The following is a 13,808-nucleotide window of genomic DNA, read 5'->3' on the forward strand; positions in this document are numbered from 1 at the left end:
TAAAGCTTAACCCAGCTAGGAGACAGGAGCAGCAGAGTAATGGCGGGGGGGGGGGGGGGGGGGGGCGGCGGGGGGGGCGGTGTAAGCCCAGGTGAGGGTAAGATCTTAGCCCATTTTTGATACCTTGGCCGGGAGGTGCATTTATGTGCAGTTCTCCTACTTAAACACCAGATGGTGCCACTCAACCGGCATTTGACTGGCCCTTCAGCCTCGGCCCTCTGTTTATGGGCAATAAACAGTCACTCAGTAGAACCTGAAGGAAGAACTCTTGCCTTGCCTTGAATGACGTGGCATACCTTGATTTACAAATGTTGGACAACATCATTGAGCTTCCTGAGTTCTTGTTTCCTCCCCTCCTTCCCCTGCCGCCCACCCCCGCCCCCACCAACCTCTCTTCTAGCTTCTCAAGGATATAGGATCAAAATAGCTAGAAGTATTCTTTTATCTCCATCTAGGTAAAACAAATTTTAGTTCTTTAAATAACTAGTTGTTGCAGGATGTTCAGAAAATTTTATTTTTTAATAACAATTGAATCTTTGAGTGTCTAGAAAATTCTTTCTGTAGGGGCGCCTGGGTGGCTCCGTCAGTTGAGCGTCCGACTCCGGCTCGGGTCGTGATCTCACGGTTTGTGAGTTCGAGCCCCGCGTCGGGCTCTGTGCTGACAGCTTGGGGCCTGGAGCCTGCTTCCGATCCTGTGTCTCCCTCTCTCTCCGCTCCTCCCCCGCTCACGCTCTGTCTGTCTGTCTCTCTCTCAAAAATAAATAAAGATTAAAAATAAAATTTTTTTTACTTAAAAAAAAAAAATTCATTGTGTCGCCGGTTATTGGGTGAAATGGGCAAACAGCTGGTATGGCCCAGTGATGATTATCTGGGTGGGTGATAGGGAGGAATTTGAATGTGAGCCGGGCCCATGAAGAAGGACCTCTGGTCCCACCACCCCGTGAGCAGTCCCACTCAGTGAAGCTAGTACGGCTTGTGCGTTGCATCCATTGTACAGTGTCAGGCCCTGTGCTGTGCACTTGAAGGAACCCTCGCGTGTGAAGAATATTAGTCTTTGTGATATGTGTCACAATCACTTTTTTCCATTTTGCCTTTGTCTTATAATTTCGCTAATGGTATTTTTACCATATGGAAGTTTAAAATTCCCCCCCGCCCTGCCCCAAAAGGCCTTATTACATACACAGGGGAGAGGTTCACTCCTTCTTGGCTGCCGCTTTCCTCCTGGCTGCCAGGACGTTGCTCAGCTCCTCTCTCTTCCTCTTGGCATGGATGTGTGTCTCCACTGTTTTCTGGAAGAATTTGAGGGCACTCTTGTCCTTGGGAGACCTTGAGTGGCTCTGTGACATGCCCTTGTGTGGGGTGAAGCCCACACCTCTCGGATCATGTCCCATAGGGACATGTGCTCTCAGGGAGGCTCCCTCATGTTCCATATGAACATGTGCTCAGAGAGGTGCCCGCGGCGGTGGCTGTGCCTCAGCTTGCTTCTCTCAGTCAAGTCACCTTATGGCCCTTGTCAAGGCCCACGGCCATGGGGCGGCACAGAGCCCTGCTGCTGCTCCTCACTGGCTCCCGCAGCCGGAGGTTTAAAACTTTCTTCTGGCCAGGTCTGTGGATGGGACACCTAGCTGGCTCAGTCGGTAGAGTGTGCGACTCTTAGTTTCAGGGTGGTGAGTTCGAGCCCCACGTTGGGTGTAGAGATTACTTAGAAAACTAAAATCTTAAAAAAACAAAGCAGAAACCTTTTATGTGGTCAGAATTACCAAATCCAGGATTTTAGGTCACACTGAGAAAAGCCTTCTTCGCTTGAGGATTAAAAAAAAAAAAATTCCTCTCTCTTTTTTCCCCAGAACCTTTCCAGTTTCATTTTTTTACACTTATGTTTTTGTTCCATCTTGAATTTTCATGTAAAGGAATGAGGTAGAAATCCAGCTTCGTGTTTTTCCAGTGCTGGAGCATACAAAAAAGTGAACCTGTCTTCCTAATGGCCTCTGACACCATTGGGGTAAGAGTCAGACGCACGAAGGTTGGCGCCCAGCACGATCTGAGTGTGTCAGCACGAAATTGGATGTGTTCAGGTGCAGGTGCTTCTGTGACAGTATGATCTACAGCAGGGGCTCAAGGCTGGTGCAAGTTACTGAGGAAGTGTGGGAACTGAGACATGAGCTTGGCCTTGAATGACCTTTAAAATTTGGATAGAGTAAAAGACAGTGTTTGGGGCTAGAAACAGAAGTGTGGATACAGCAAGATGGTCAGCGAGAGTGAACTAATGACTGCTACTGCTTAACAAGTCCTTAATACGGGTCAGGCTTTGATCTGAACCTTATCTTTATGTGCATTAATGCGCGTGGTTTTCACAGTGGTCATATGAGGTAGGTACTGTTTTGGTTTTGGCCATTTTACAGAAAAGGAAACTGGCAGAGCGGCCAAATGAAGTATCTGAGGTTTCAGAGTTAATTATGTAGTAGGGCTGGGGTTTGAACCAAGGGAGGATGACTCTGGAGACTTGAGAGAATCCCAGCCTAGCTGAAGTGAACGTGCCTGACAGTGCAAGCCAGGGTTGGACGATCACCCAGGGGGGATTTGCCTTCTGGTGAAGAAGACGGCATTGAAGAGGTCTGGCCTCCTCTGGCTGTGTTCATCAGTATCGCTTATTACTTATGTCTCGGAAAATGACATACTGCAGAAATTACACTCTTCATAGTGGAGTCGATATTTGCTTTCTCGGGGCACCTGGGTGGCCCGGTCGGTTGAGCATCCGACTTTGGCTCGGGTCGTGATCTCGGGGTTTGTGGGTTCAAGCCCCACGTCAGGCTCTCTGCTCTCAGTACAGAACCCGCTTCGGATCCTCTGTCCTCCTCTCTCTTCTGCCCCTCCCCTGCTTACGCGCATGCGCGCTCTCTCGCACGCTCTCTCTCTCTCTCAAAAATAAACGTTTATAAAAAAAATTTTGCTTTCTCTGTGAGAATGTATTTCCATTGCTTTCCTTGTTGATTTGCAATTTAATAAACATAACAAAATTTTTATCCTAAAAACAGAGAAACCCATTCAGATAGGTTTTAATAAAAATGCAAGGAAAAACATTTTTTTTAGCACCATGCCTAGAACTAAGTAAATGCTTAGTAGATGCATGGTAAGTGTGTTGTTTTTTTTCCCCTTTTTGGACTCCCAAGTCCTACCCTTCTGAAAGTCTGCAGTGGCTTGGGCTTTAAAATAGATATGATTTATGAAATGTTCTTGTCAGTAAAGATTTCAAGTACTTGATGCACTTGAAACCACAGCAGCAATTTATTCTTGATTCACGTTGATAAGTAATGGTCCTGCCTAATAGTAGCCAACACTTTGAATTTTTGTGCATTCAGAACATTTCATAAATTTTATTACATAGTTCAATTATGTATTTTTACATAGTTGTATTTTACAGTTTTTTTTTACATAGTTGTGTTTTACATAGTATTTTACATGTAAAATACATGTATTTTACATAGTTCAATTATGTAATTATCCTGTTTCAGTGAGAAAAACTAAAAAGACCAGTATGGGTTTTTTGTTATTTTTTTTTTCATTGTGAGCTTGAATAGGAAAATTGTGAGTTTTTATGGGAGGGGCTGACCTATTTTCTTTAAAAAAATTATTTTTAATGTTTATTTATTTTTGAGAGAGAGAGAGCACAAGCGGGGGATGGACAGAGAAAGAGGGAGACACAGAATCCGAAGCAGGCTCCAGGCTCTGAGCTGTCAGCACAAAGCCCAATGCGGGGCTCGAACTCACGAACTGCGAGATCTGAGCTGAAGTCAGACGCTTAACTGACTGAGCCACCCAGGCACCTCTGGACCTGTTTTCTTTCTAGCTTGACTTTTATGTAATATCTGTCCATTTGGGGCCTATCTTTGCTTATACGTCCAGGTGAGGTGTTGACGTCAGGGATTGAGACCCGCTCAGGATTCATCTTGAATTAGGACTCAAACTGTCACGATTCCTGTTGTATGTCACAAGACTATTTTAAGAAGTTAGAAGAAGAGCAAGAAATTAGACCGAAAGAAAGGAGAAAAAAAGGGATTAATGTAGGTAAAAATTGTATTTAATGAGTTAGAAAACAGCAAAAGAGCTAATAAATAAAATCTATAAGCCAATTGATAAAGAAAAATGGAGAAGGCCCTAATACACAATGTGAGAAATAGTTACCCTACAGATATATTAAGACGCATGTGAAATGACACATGTAAAAAGTTATTTGTTGTGATACTGTTTTTAGTAGGAAAGAATTGGAAACAACCAAACTATCAAGAGGGTTCTAGTTAAATGAATAATGGAACTCTAAATTGTGGGAGATTGTGCAGCTGTGTAAAAACTGTGCAGTTGTAAAAAAGAAAAATTATGTGTAAAAATTGTATATTGCTTACATATATTATATAATATATATTATACATGTATTACATAATAGGAACACCTTATGTATATATTCTGGAGAATCTTGACGATATTGTTAAAAACAAGGTATTTAGTAGTATGTATACTAGGCTATCCATTTGTGTGGAAAAGGAAATTAAGATTTATATATTTATGTTGATCTGAATATACATTTACAAATCTCTGGAGAGGCAAACAGGAAACTAATAGGAACAGATGCTTGGGAGGAACGTGAACTGGGCAGATGGGGTACCATGAGAGGCTCCTTTCCATGGCCATTTTATTGAGTGAGTTTATTACCTAGTTGAACAATTAGGTAAAATTCTATTTGAAAGAGCTTATTTAACAGATTAAATGTTTTTGAGGAATCATTTTGGGGAAGGAGAAAATGAGTTGGTTCTATTTAATTCAGCAATACTTAACAATTCTGTACAAAAGGCAAGGCATAGTTGGGAATAAAGAGATCATATAGGATTATAGCCTTCCAGTCACTGAAGGTACAGTCATGCAGGCAGGCAGACACAAGTGTAATACAACTAAATACAGCAGAAATCCAGAAGCAGCCCAGTGGATGAGCAGGGAAGGGAATGTGGGAAGACCCTGTGAAGGAGGCATGGCTTGAAGCCAACATGGAGGGACATACAGGACTTTGACAGCTGGTGATGGGGGAAGCAGTGGGCAAATAGGGATAAAGAGGACATCTTTTGGATGGAGGGAGATATGCATGGAAAATCTGGGGGCTGGAGAGCGTATGCGTGGTTTGCTTGCTAACGGAGTCACGTGGCCATTTCTGTGCAGTGGGTGTGAAGGCTGGGTTTACTTGTGCAGGAACGGTCTTGTATTTGGATGTATGTCTGAATATGATCTTTTTTTTTTCATGGGTGATTGCAAACATACACAAAAGTAGGCAAGATAGAATAATGCAGCATGTGAACTTCAGCAGTTACCAACTCTACCCACTCTACCCTCCAGCTCTCGCCATATTTTGGAACAGATCCCAGATAACATTTCTTCTGCAAGTGTTTCAGTATCTAGCTCTAAAAGATAGGGACTTTCTCTCTTTCTTTTTAACCAGTTGGAGTGCAGATTTCCTGTCGCTTCATAGATGACAAGTAGTTAATTTTAATAGTTTTTGTTTGTTTAAATCAATGAATAAGGTTCACAGGTTGCAATTGATTGATATGTCTTTTAAGTCTCTTAAGTTTTCTCTCCGTTTTGTCCCTCCCTTGTCATTTATTTGTTGAAAGAATACAATTGTTTGTCACAGAGCATTTCCTCCTGTCAAGGTTTTACAGATCACATCCCTGTGGCCTCGATCCGTGCATTCGTCTGTTGTCTGTGTTTCCAGTAAATTGATAATTGAATCTAGGGGCTTGGCCAGATCCAGGGTAGTTCGTGTTTGTTTTGGTTGGCTAGATTTTGTTTTACTTTATAGGCGGTATTATCGTTTCCTGTCAGGGATTTGATTGTCTCTCTTTTTCTGATTTTAACAGCCACCACTGATCATGTTTCCATTTTAGTCATCCTTTACAGAGTAAAAAGAACAAACCAGTACATGTCTTGGTTTCCATGACATCTCTAGTCTTTCACTTCGTATCCCTTATGAAGATCCTGTGCAGTAGAGAATTTTTAAATATAAACATATTTCAAAACTGGTGTCAAGAAGTTGCAAGATGTTTTCTTGGATGAAAACTAAATGTATCTCGTTTTAATGGATTTTCACAGCCTTGATTATTTGTGTTTTGTACTTCACTAGGTTGTTCTTCCAGTGCGTTAGAAGTAAGGCAGCAGGGAAGCAGTGGTGCGGAAGTATCCCATGGCAGGTAGGAATTATTCCTGTCTTCAGACCTGCTTCATTAAGACTGTTTAATCTGCAGTGTTGCCTGAAAAGACTTTGAAGTCCGGTATAAACTGGTTTGTCTTCATCATACTGTCCCTGAAAGATCTTTTCTTTAAGCAGCGTGGGCCATGTCGGGTCTTTTAATTCAAAGGACTATTTGGTTATAGTGAAGATTTAATGATTTGCCTCCTATTTCACTTAAATATTTTCCGAGGTTTTAATTGTAGTCACTGTTTTCTCTAGGGAAAATTTTGGATTCACCTGACTAACTTCAGCATCTTTTTATGGACTGCTGACTCCTTGATGTTGGTATAAATGGGGTGTAATTCATAAGCTCCTGGCACATGAGAGACTCACAGATGCCTGGTGCCTGAGGGGCTAGGCCAGGGAGGCAGCCACACTTTCATTGGTGGAGGTGTAGCTTGAACTTGTAACCCTAGATTCGCACAATGAAACCTTCCTAAAGCCAGACTCGAAGCAAGCTGAGGGTATTGTGTAAGTTTGGGGATAGGTTCATCCAAGAGAATAGTTTTTCATGAGAGGTATACAATGTGGCTATTACAATTGCAGAAGCACTTGATTTGGTCACTGCTTGTCCTTGAAGCCTGGGAAAGCAGTGGTCATGATCAGAGAAGGAACCGAGTGTTGGAAGTTCTGTTCAGAAACTAATACTCTCTGAGTTAGGCACATGGTCTTTCCTAGAGGCAGAAATGGTCCCAGGAATGTTCAGAAATACTGGACTACTGTTTCCATTTCCTCTGGGGGTGGGGGGGGGGGGATGGCATTCTAGATAGAAAGCTTGCATTGGTGTTTTATATGAAGATTATTTTGTCTTTTAGGAGCCCGGTTCCAAAGAACATCCTGTAACCCACAAGTGTGAGAGCGCCTCTGAGCCACTTCATTATCCTTCCAACCAGCAGAGAAACCCGTTCAAGGTACTTGACAAGAATCAAGAACCGTCTCTCTGGAAACAGTTCACCAAAGGCGAAGGTGAGAAAAAGATGGCTGACAAGAATCAAAAGGAAAAAGGAGATGTGTTCTTGGATCAAAAGAAGGAATGGAAGGCTGAATCCAACTGCTGGATGAAGAAAGATCTCTCCTCTGGCCTGGAGATAAAGAAAAAACAAGCTGCAGGTCAAGAGAAGCATGGAGTGGAGAAAGAGTTTCAGTGTGAAGCAAAGGAGAGCAAAGGGACGCACAGAAGAGACCTTTCTGGGGTTGAATCCAAACAGGGCCACGGCGATGAGCTGAGAAAACCATCCGGATCTCTTCAGGAGAAATCAAATGTTGAGAGTCATCATGTCCAAAAAACATCAGAGCCTCTGAGGGAAAAGGAACCCAAGCCTTTGCCTGGAATTACTCATGGTCAGAACCCAACAATCAAGCCCCAGACAGGGGGCCACCTCAACAAAGAGCACTCCAAGAGCCGGGAGCCTAGAGAAGCAAAGGCAGGGGGTGACCCAAGCACGCAGTCCAATCAGCACTCGGAGCCTCGGGATGTGCCTGCCCCACAAGGACCGTCTGCACAGTGCGCACCAGCTGCTGTGGCGCGCCCCCTGGGAGAGGGCCCAGAAGCGGGCTCCAGCCATGGTGACCGTGGGCAAGGTACTGCTGTTTCCCCGAAGTCTCCCTTGCTCTTTGACTTGACTCTGGACTCACAGAATGAGAACCGCCTTTCATTCCCTGGTCAGAGCGTGCAAAGAAACACATCTGTCGCCTCAGGAGTTTCCAAGAAGGTAGAACCTTCAGACCCGGCAGCCCAACGTGTGTACCTCACAACACAACTGAAACAAAAGAAGGTAACTGCTGACCTGCCGTGTGCTTTATTTTTGTTTTTGTCTAAAAAAATTTTTTTTAAGTTTATTATTTTGAGAGAGAGAGAGAGAGCACGTGCGCACCTGCTTAGCGGGGGAGGGGCAGAGAGAAGGAGAGACAGACTCCCAAGCAGGCTCCATGCCATCAGCACAGAACTTGATGTGGGGCTCAAACTCATAAACTGAGATCATGACCTTAGCTGAGATTTAGGAGACGCTTAACCGACTGCAGCACCCAGATGCCACCCGTGTGCTTTGTTTCTAAGGTCAGAGCATTGCTTTCTGTGGGCCGCAAACCAGTCGGATAGGTTAATATGACAAAGGTTTTGCAGGTGGTTAGTTTGTCTTTGGCTAGGCTTGTATTTTCAGGGTCAGTAGATCAGCTGGGTTTAAAAAAAACAAAAGCCCCCAAAAAACAAAAAAAACCATGGTTTTCACACATACACTTAATGGACCATAATTTCAGTTTTCACATTTTAGGCTACTTTAATTTGAAACTGTTTTTCTAACAACTGGAGAAGAGAGGATCTTACAGGAGGTGTTTTTCAGAGCACACTGAAATCCGTGAACCTCCAGGCTCTTCCAGACAAGGGTCAGAAGTTGCTTAAGCAGATCCGGGAGTTGGAGGAAGCCCTGGGAGCTCTTGCCCTCTCCCCAGAGCCAGGTGAGATGGGCTGCACCCCAGAACTCAGGGTTTGCGTGAACTTTACAAGAGACATTCGAGAAGCCCTTTTGATAAAGAAGACACTGATTGATTCACCGCTCCTTTTGATGATCTACTTCTGAGCTTTTCAGAATTACACTTGTGATTTAGAAAAACTTCCTGCATTGCCTGTGGACTCTGCTCGTTCCCATTGGTTAAGAGACTTTCAATGCTGTGCCCTTGAGGTCTTCCCGGCTCATGGGAATAGAAGTGGTCCCACCCTCTCCTGACCTCCTCCCACACAGATAATTCCTTTGCTTTCCTCAACTGTAGCCTGTTCTTTCCTTGTTTTGTTTTTGAACAGACGCTAATGAGAAGAGTGACACTCAAGTACCACAGCAGAGAAACCTCACCAAAACTGCCGCTGACCTCCCTCGCTTGGTACCTCCCCCACCCCTGCAGGATCAGGGACTGCAGCCTCTGGGTTCTCAAGGACTGAAGGCCGTCTGCCCACTAGCTGCTGGGGGATCCAGCTGGTGCTATGGAGGTAAGATCCAAGGGCCTGGCCCTGCTGTGAATTGCTACACCTCCAAGTTCAATGCTGCCTAGCAGGTGTCTCTGTGACCACGTGAAGAGAGAAGCCATTCTGGAATTGTGAATTGCCCCTATAATAAAGACTGTGGTGCTCGCCGGGTTTCCACAATGTTTAGATTTCTGGGCCTGCCTTGTTCACGGGCCTTGATCGGTCAACGCAGTGGCCGGCACATGGGAATCATCTGGTAAATGTAAGTGAAAACTCAAACCCACGCCACCATGAGGTAGGCAGACCAGCGGGTACATTTGCACTCCTGTGTGCGTGTTATGGCAGGGGAGAGGAGCGACGTGAGTCAAGCTGATGACCAAAGAGCCACCGAGAGCAGTGCCACCCTATTTAAATTAGTGCTTCTGTCCTAAACTTTCCAGAAATCAGTGATTCAGAAGTAACCGCAAATAACGATGCCAGTAGAGCCTCAGATATGTCCTAAGATGGGTTGGTTTGTGGATCAGGAGTTGGGACCTGATGAGCTCACTGGTTAGGTGGGCTGGCAGCGACTGGAAAAGCCAAGGCCAGTTTTCTCCCAGCTGAGGACCTCTAGAGGGACAGAAAGAGAAAAGGAGAGAAGCAAGGAAGCAGAAAGAGGAAGGAAGGGGAGAAAGTCGAGGAGCAGTAGTTAACAGAGGGTAAGAAATAGGCTTGGTGCCAGACGAGCTGAGGCTTGTCTAAGAGGGAACGGAAAATGCGTGTGTTTGAGTAGCAGGACAGTCCTGGCTGAGAGCACTGCTGTGAGAGCATCATTCAGTGAGCATGATGGTGACTGAGTCACCTGGACAAAAACGAAATTATGTTAGAGTCTTAAGGTGAGAAAGTATATAATACGTTTTGAAAAGCACTCCATTAAAATGGTTTATCGTTTAAAAATATTGTAATGTTTAAAAATATTGTAAACATTAAAAATATTGTAACGTTTAGATGGTTAATTGCTTGCTGTTTATCTAGAAACCATATTTGGGACACCTCATCCCTGACACTGCAAACAGCTGAGGTGCGTGTCTAGCTGTTCCCTGTGGGACGAGGGAGCTAATACCGCCTGGCTCAGGGCGGTCAGCGAGTGACACGCATGTCGGGCTGTCTCCCCCTCTGCCCGAATTAATATCCACAGACTTCCACTAGCTCGGCCTTCCCTGTTGCTGACTTCCCTTCTTTGTCCAGCACCGAGGATCTTTTCTTCCTGAAATAACAATGGCACTATTTTTTCCTCTGCCACCTCTCCGAAGCTGGGGGGAAAAAGAAACACATCCAAAACATTACAAGTTACCTCTTTATTATCCTTTCTGTTATTTTGCCCTTTAATAGAATGTGTAATTAAACAGACAGAAAATGGGGATCGAGGGGCCTGGGAGGCCAGGAAAATCGAGAGGCAAGAATCTGTAGTCCGTGCAGATTGATTATCTGGCGAACCACGAATTGCCAGGGTGAAATACTTGTGACACCTTGAGTGAACGCCTGTTTGTCCCCAGGCCCTCCCAAACCAGATGGCCCTCACGCAGTGTGGAAAATCATAAGTAAAGCCATTGACGAGCTACATCAGTCACTGGAGTCGCGGCCTGCCGAGACAGCTTTGGCAGAGGATCCCCCCGGGCTGAAGGTGAGCTGGGGAAGATTCCTGGCGCGGAGTGTCCCTGCACCCACAGACCCTGGGTCTCTGCCCGGCAGAGTGCTGTCCTGGTGGATCTTTCCTACGGATAATACTTCCGCGGCTTCTCTTGTATTTTCTCCTCCTGCTAAGCAGTGAGGGAAAAAAAAAATAGTTTTTTTTCCCTAAAGCCATAAAATTATAGAAGTCTATAGCAGTAAAAGATCCGTTTACGGAGCTTCACTGGGTGCCACGAAGGAATTGCGAAGGAAGGATGCGAAGGAATTGCGCTCTTAGGGAACTAGCTGGGGGGAGTGCATATGCAACAGATATAAGCCAGCCAGAAAATGATGCAAGAACAGAGGTACCGTGTGCATTGTAAGGGACCGCAGACAGTATGCAGCATACAGAGGAATCAAAATAAGGGAGAAGTCACTCTAGGTAAAGAACTCTTCGTTGCCTGCCTATTCCGTGCCTTAAAGAAGTTGCAGGCTAAAGATTACCGAGAGGGTAGAAGCCGAAGCCTCCGTCAGAGAGGAGATACGGGGCTCGATTATTAACAAGTGAAGAGCGAGGGCAGCAGGTGGCGCTACTGAGCGGGGCGGCCCTGGCCATGCAGCCTGGCATAGGGAAGCAGCTCAAGAGAAATGACGGAATCACTGTAGAATTTTGAGCGAGGCGTTTTCTGAAGATTGTTGTTGTGGCGGAGCACAGGATAAAGTGGAGTGAGAAAAGACTGGAAGGGGGTGTCAGTCACAGGGCTGTTGAAATTTAGGACTCACAGTGTAGATTGGGACATTGCCTACAGAGTGGAGACTCACGTTTAAAGGAAAATAAGGAAGAGCCATCGAAATGGCTTCGTCAGTGAAAGGAAGGTGGCCAGTCAGAGGTCTTGGCAGCAAGCAATAGAAACTGCCTGGTGATCAAAGCAGACACACCAAGACTCTCCGGTAGGGGACGCTCTTGATAGACGCTCTTGATAGACATGCTGGCTGGTGGTGCAAGTCTGTCCCAGGCACACCAGGACATATGGTCCCCCTAGGTCAGAGGCGGACTCGGGGACATCCGAGGATCAGTGAGCAGCCCCGTGACAGCTAGGATATTGGGAGGATCACTTCTAGACACGAGAATTGGAGAGCATGGAGTCCATGTAGTCAGGATCCAGCCCCTCATGAGGAATTTATACTCAGCTTTTGATTCTTACCTCTATTAGGTCCCTTTGCTACTGCACCAGAAGCAGGCATTGGCCTGGTTACTATGGCGGGAAAGTCAGAAGCCACATGGAGGAATTCTGGGTAAGTCTGACATTATGATAAGAGTCGACATATGTTTTGTAATTTTTTTCTCTCCTCTCCTCTCTTCTCCTCCCCCTCCTCCCCCTCCTCCCCCTCCTCCCCCTCCTCCCCCTCCTCCCCCTCCTCCCCCTCCTCCCCCTCCTCCCTCTCCTCCCCCTCCTCCCCCTCTTCCCTTTCACAAGAGCACATGTGAGCCAGAAAGGGGCAGATGGAGAGAGAGAATCTTGAGCAGACTCCACACTGAGCACAGAGCCCAGTGTGGAGCTCAGTCTCACAACAATGAGATCATGACCTGAGCTGAAGTCGAGAGTTGGACACCTAACCAACTGAGTCACCCAGAGATGCCGCCTCATTTGACCCTGTCACCAGCTCTGGGGTGGGCACTATGATGCCCCCTGTTTACAGATGAAGAAACTGAGGGGCAGGGTGGGAAAAGCAACATACTCAAGAGGTGAGGTCGTGGTGGCACCCAGTAGAAGCTGACTGTGGCTCATTAAGCAGAAGGAGAGTTCATTCTCTGGTGGCACAGAGAATGTCTGGGAGATGTGGAGAGCCAGGCTGGAGACCAGATATCTAGGAGCATGGCCAAAGCCAAGTAATAAACTCAGTGTCCTGTGGAAACTGTCATGGCTGCTTTGCTCAAGCACCAGAGGAGAGCATTGCCACCCTAGAGTCGGAGACTCCTATCCCCACCCTTTCCTGCAGAAAGGATGTCACAAGGAACCTCATTTCTCACGTTGCTTACATCTGAGTTGAAATCTTATGTGAGTTGAGTGCATGTGATCTCCAGAGCCAGGTCACGCTGCCAGGGCCTTAGGTGCAGGGGACCTTAGAAAGTAAGTTTTCCAGGCTCTGCTTTGGAGACTCCTCAAACTAAAATTTTCCAAGGGGTTCAGCTTCTAGAAAACATGACAGACGGCCATGATGGCTAGTAAGTGGCCGTGTTGGGGATCCTCAAGGTTCGATGATTTGCTAGGAGGATGCACAGCATGTGGTCATACTCATGGCTGTGATTTGTTACAAAATAAAAAAAGTAGGGGCGCCTGGGTGGTTCAGTCGGTTTAGTGTCCGACTCTTGATTTCGGCTCAGGTCATGATCTCATAGGCTTGTGAGATCGAGTCCCGCATCAGGCTCCGCGCTGATGAGATTCTCTCTCTCTCTCTCCCTCTCTCTCTCTGCCCCTCCCCACTCTCTGTCTCTGTCAGAATAAAACAAACTTTAAATAAGTTAATTAATTAATTAAATTGATTTTGATTTGCTAGAAATCGAAGTCAGCAAAGGAAAAAGGCACATGGGGCAAAGCTCAGGGGATACCAGGTGCAAGCTTCCAGAAACCTTTCCCAGTGAAGTCACACAGGCTGAGCTGTGATGACACATGTAAGATGTTACCAAGCAGGGAAGTTTGGGCCCCAGGTGTTTGCTAGGAACTGGCCACAATGGCAGCTTCCGGCCTGTTGGGTCCTGAAATTCCAGACTCCCAGAAGGAAAGCAGCTGTGCAGCATAAACCACATCATGTGGGCACAGTTTAGGCACAGTGAGCCACTCTTACAAGGTCTGGGAACGGTGAGAACCCTGCTTGAATTCGTGTTCCCACACGCCAGCCCAGGGCCGACCTTGTCAGCGGGCCTTTCCC

The 13,808-nt window shown here is 46.0% G+C and overlaps 1 protein-coding gene and 1 pseudogene across 6 annotated transcripts in view; one reads left to right on the forward strand and one right to left on the reverse strand.

Moving 5' to 3' along the window:
* The window catches only part of TTF2 (transcription termination factor 2), a 41,447-nt gene that overhangs the window by 7,286 nt on the left and 20,353 nt on the right, over window positions 1–13,808 (forward strand). For all 6 annotated transcript variants that reach the window (XM_042953585.1, XM_042953586.1, XM_042953587.1 and 3 more), the window contains 6 exons: window positions 6,164–6,230; window positions 7,087–8,046; window positions 8,611–8,725; window positions 9,069–9,251; window positions 10,763–10,890; window positions 12,092–12,173. In XM_042953585.1, coding sequence (XP_042809519.1) covers window positions 6,164–6,230; window positions 7,087–8,046; window positions 8,611–8,725; window positions 9,069–9,251; window positions 10,763–10,890; window positions 12,092–12,173 — 1,535 coding nt within the window. The remainder of the gene's footprint in view (window positions 1–6,163; window positions 6,231–7,086; window positions 8,047–8,610; window positions 8,726–9,068; window positions 9,252–10,762; window positions 10,891–12,091; window positions 12,174–13,808) is intronic.
* LOC122228528 lies at window positions 1,194–1,530 on the reverse strand (annotated as a pseudogene).

The sequence above is a fragment of the Panthera leo genome, chromosome C1 (assembly GCF_018350215.1).
Source record: "Panthera leo isolate Ple1 chromosome C1, P.leo_Ple1_pat1.1, whole genome shotgun sequence".
Taxonomy (NCBI): domain Eukaryota; kingdom Metazoa; phylum Chordata; class Mammalia; order Carnivora; family Felidae; genus Panthera; species Panthera leo.